The sequence below is a fragment of the Arvicola amphibius genome, chromosome 7, assembly GCF_903992535.2.
Source record: "Arvicola amphibius chromosome 7, mArvAmp1.2, whole genome shotgun sequence".
Taxonomy (NCBI): Eukaryota; Metazoa; Chordata; class Mammalia; order Rodentia; family Cricetidae; genus Arvicola; species Arvicola amphibius.
Genome location: NC_052053.1, coordinates 61,448,268 through 61,452,943, shown reverse-complemented (window position 1 = coordinate 61,452,943; position 4,676 = coordinate 61,448,268). Strand labels below are relative to the sequence as shown.

The 4,676-nt window shown below is 47.5% G+C and overlaps 1 protein-coding gene across 1 annotated transcript; it reads right to left on the bottom strand.

Moving 5' to 3' along the window:
• Positions 1-3,620: 3,620 nt before the first annotated feature.
• Positions 3,621-4,028, bottom strand: LOC119820006 (60S ribosomal protein L32-like). The gene has a single exon (XM_038338234.1). The coding sequence runs from the start codon at positions 4,026-4,028 to the stop codon at positions 3,621-3,623; it is 408 nt and encodes a 135-aa protein (XP_038194162.1).
• Positions 4,029-4,676: the final 648 nt, after the last annotated feature.

Below are 4,676 nucleotides of genomic sequence, written 5' to 3'. Positions count from 1 at the left end.
CCTCCTCAACCCAATCCACCATGTTCCCATTCAACCCCACACCCAATTTACCCCAGGAGATCTCTCTAATTCCCCTTCCCAGGAAAATCCATGTATCCATCTTTGGACCCTCCTTGTTACCTAGCCTGTCTGGGGCTGTGAATTATAGCATAGTTATCCCTTACTTTATAGCAAATATCCACTTATGAGTGAGTACATGCCATGCTTGTCTTTCTGGGTCTGGGTTACCTCACTCAGGATATCTTTTTCTAGTTCCATCCATTTGCCTGCAAATTTCATGATGTCATTGTTTTTCATGGCTGAGAAATACTCCATTGTGTTGATGTACCACATTTCCTTATACATTCTTCAGTTGAGGGGCATCTAGGTTGTTTCTAGATTATGGCCATTATGAATAATGTGGCTATAAACACAATTGAGCAAGTGTCTTTGTGGTATGGTTGAGCATCCTTTGGGCATATGGCCGAGATTGGTACAGCTAACTCTTGAGGTGGATTGAAACCCAACATTCAGGTTACTGATGCATTGTCCCAGCTCCTGTCTTCATGCCTGTGTGCCACCTGCCTGTGTGCCATCCCAGGTGTTCCTCTCCATGGAGTCAACAAGCGACATCATATTGACTTAGTGATTTGCAAAAGCCCTATTTCCTAGTAGTAGTACAGTCAAAGGTACTGGGACTTGGGACTTTAGCGTCTAGGGAAACATAATTCAGTGCATAAATGTGTTAGAAACTCAGGTATAGCAGTTGTTTATTGAGGATTTGACACCTTCATTGTGTAGAAACAATCAGTAAAATCTGGCGCCATTGTGTGTAGGACATTGATTGTATTGTATTCTCTTAAAACTAGTTACTAAGAGCTGGCTGGTGCCTTTTGCTCATTCCAGATAGGAATCATGGGTAGGAAAACTTCTTCCAACATTGGCTACCATGGGCCCATAAATGAACCTGTGTACCAAAGTGGCAGATCCAGAGGATTGTAACACCAAATACTGAGAGATCAGACCCCATTGCTTCATGCTCAGTAGCCAGAGACACAGCTCTAAGAACTAAGACTGGAGCTAAGTTCTGGGCTATAATCTCCAGTGACCTCAGCATTTGGTGGCTATTGTAATGAGCAGAAGCAGCAAGCAGCAGCAGGCGACACCTGCAAGAACTCTACAGCTCCTGAAAAGGCATGGGTGCTAGTACGGAGCCACACAGCAACAAGCTTTACCCCTCCCCTGTAGCCAGTGGCCCAGTCCTTAGGCCAGAGTCTGAGACCACTGAACACTAGGATTTGACAGCACCTTGGAACTCTCCCAACAACTGGGTCCCACGGTTGTCTTCTCTGGCTCTTCATATTCTTTTGTCTTGTCTTCAACCTCGGCTTTCTGCCTGTATTCACCTCTCCTCTACTTCCGCCATCTCCTGTTGTCTCTGAAGACCCTGCTCCCATCATGTCTGTTCTGGCTGCTTTCTCAAATTCTTCAGTTACCTTCTTTAAAAAAAAAAATAACTTTTGTTATTTTATGTATGTGTATTTGGCTCCATGTATGTCTGCGTATCACATGGGTGTCCACTACCAGTGAAACACAGGAAAGGGTGTCAGATCCCCTAGATCTGGACTTATAGTTATGAGCCTTGTGAGTGCTAAGACTCGAACCCAGGCCTTCTAGGACAGCAGTCAGTGTCATCTCCCCAGCCTCTCAGGTGCCACCCTCACTGTGCTCTCTTGTGTAACCACATCAGCATGCTCTAATAACAAAGGGTGGGCTTGGGAGACACCCCACAGAAGCCTTTTACTGCGCCTACTGTTTCAGTGGCTGGGAGGCATAGGAGATGTCTCCCAAGGAATTCCAAAAGCAAACTGAAAACCCTAAGGTGTGCTTCATGCAAATGACTCTATTTGAACTAATCAAGGGTCTTCTTTGGGGCCAGTCAGAGGAATGCGCCCTCTCTGGCTGGGGCAAAAAGGCTGCAGAGTCACTTAGAGCACAGAGACTTGTGACAGTGAAATTGCCCCCAGTGCAGGTTGAACGAAGCAGCAGCTGCCGAAGTCAAAGCCACTGGTAGCTTCTCACTCCAGGCACCTGGCCAGGCACCTGAAGCAAAAGGGAAGCGTCTAACAGCTGTTAACCAGGGAGCAGAACTTCCCTGGCACCCGATCTTAGCTAATGTAAGGAAAATTAAAATTAAAAGGGGCAGTTAATGGCTATTGCTAGCAAAGGTTTAGCGGAATCTGGTACTCAAGAATGTTTAAGTCCTGTCCCCGTGCCTGAGGGAGCCGTGGGTCCCTCTAGTCTGTATCATCTGGTCCAAGAATGCTACAGTGACTACTAGCCAGATAAATGAGTAACGAAGAAAACGCCTGATGTGCTTGCTCTGTCTTAAAAATCAAGTACCCCAATACTACCTAGGAAGATAACCCGGACTGCAGCACCTGGTTTCTGTGGAAACACTGTGAAGGCGGGAGCTGGAGTTCCTGCTTTCTCCTTGTCTGGTTCGAAGCAGTTCTGAACAGCAGATGTCGCTATTGCCTGCTGCAATTTTTCATGCTCAACAAAGAAAGGTGAATACACTAAGCAACTGAGAAATCACCCAAGCCCAGACTTGGTAACTGCTCTTTCAGTCCACTCAACTCTCGTCCACTTGGAATTTTTCCTCTACAAAATGTTAGGCTGTCTTACCTAGTCTCTGGGTCCCTTCTCAATCTCCCCTGTTCTCAGCGTTTGCTGGCACAGGAGAGAGCCGCTAATGGCCCTGTGTTTAGGAACAGGGTCATTAGCGGTCAGAGCCAAAGTGAAGCACAAGTCTGTATTTCCCTGTATCCAGGTCAGTCAGCACCAACCTCCTCTTAGGGACGCTGCTGGAACCACCATTTGTGAAGCAGCGGCCAGGCCTTCAAAGAACTTAAGTTTCCAGTCTTCTCATTTTGTTAGGACTAAGGTTCAGATTTCCCACTGGGTCTGCATTTCAAGGGGAACTTCTCATTTTGAAAGAAGGGGGTCCTATGATAGCAGAAGGACAAAGAGAAGGTGCGGTTATTCAAATGCCCCCGATTTCCACCGTCCCTGCCACATAGGAGCTGGTTGGCAGGAGGACTGACAGACGGGAAAGAGTCACAACCCTAAAGGTCACAGCTCAGATAATAAAGCCTGTCCTTTCCTCCCTCCCCTCCCCTCAAACAAACGTAAACTTGCATTTCCTCACCGGAAATCTGGGAGCTTACTCTCCTCTGGGGGAAGGATGGGTGGGACCAGAAGAGGAAATGACTTTAGTTTGGGTGAGGACCTTAAAAGTCAATATCCAGGGAGGCACCTGGGGAGAGTGGAGGACTGGCCAGGCAGGAGGGAAGCAGAGGCCAGGGCCAGCAGCAGCCACCTGTTTCAGCTGTGGGTGGGGGCCTGTGCAGTTACAGCGGTTTTTAATGTGGTGACCTTGGGAGCAGATCTGTCCTCGTGTACAGGTTAGAGCGGTACTAAGGGCATGTTCTTTCCGGAGATGGCCTGGCACAGCCCTGACACCAGCCATTCACACAGATAATGTTATAATGTTATTAACTGAATGTTCTCAGGTTTACATTTTTTTTGCAGTTTTTGTGGTTTTATTTAAACACAAATAAAATGTGCATGCAAGCCATCTACTCATTCTCTTCGCTGCGCAGCCTGGCGTTGAGACTGGTGACTCTGATGGCCGGCTGTGCTGCTCTTTCCACGATGGCTTTTCGGTTCTTGGAGGGAACATTGTGAGCAATCTCAGCACAGTAAGACTTGTTACACATCAGCAGCACCTCCAGCTCCTTGACGTTGTGTACCAGAAAATTCCGGAAGCCGCTAGGCAGCATGTGCTTGGTTTTCTTGTTGCTCCTGTAACCAGTGTTGGGCTTCAGGATCTGGCCCTTGAATCTTCTCCGCACCCTGTTGTCAATACCTCTGGGTTTCCGCCAGTTCGGTTTAATCTTGACATATCGATCTGACTGGTGCCGGACGAACTTCTTGGTCCTCTTTTTGACGATCTTGGGCTTCACCAGAGGCCGGAGCGCAGCCATGATGCCACAAAGGAAATGGCAGCCACCTCGCAGGTAGCGCCGAGGAAGAAGGAAGGGCAGTTTTACTTTTTTTTTAAACCTATACTCTTTCCCTTTGAAAAAATTATGTGATGAATGCACAGCAGAATGTGCCCCAGTTTGTGTCTTTCTAAGTATTTGCAAACAAAATTCACAAAACTGAAAGAATCTTCATATGAAGCTGGAGCTGCCATTCCCATACCTGAGGAGGCTCTCCCTGTAAATTTAGGTGTAGGTCCTTCAGAGCAAGATCCATCACACCTTCATGTTTGAGTCCATGGGCTGAGAAACAAGTAACAGACAAATAGCAGACAGTTCTTGTCATCTGTGAGACTTTCCAGCTTTTGGTCCCTTCCATTCTGACCTGTGTGGAAAGACAAGCTACACTGACAGGTAAGTCTCATCCAGCCTTTGTAGCTAGCAACCCTTGAGATGGGGTCAGGGCCTTCCAGCATCTCCCTGGAAAAAGCTAAGCAGGGGTCAGGATAGGATGCCCTCTGTCTGTGTGAGCCTACAAACAGGGAGCCACTAAGGAAGTACAAATGGCCATGGACCAGAGAGAAATGGTGCTGCCCATTGAAGGATCTGCATAAGAAGGTGAGTGCCCACTGCTTGCTTCAAGGGATACAC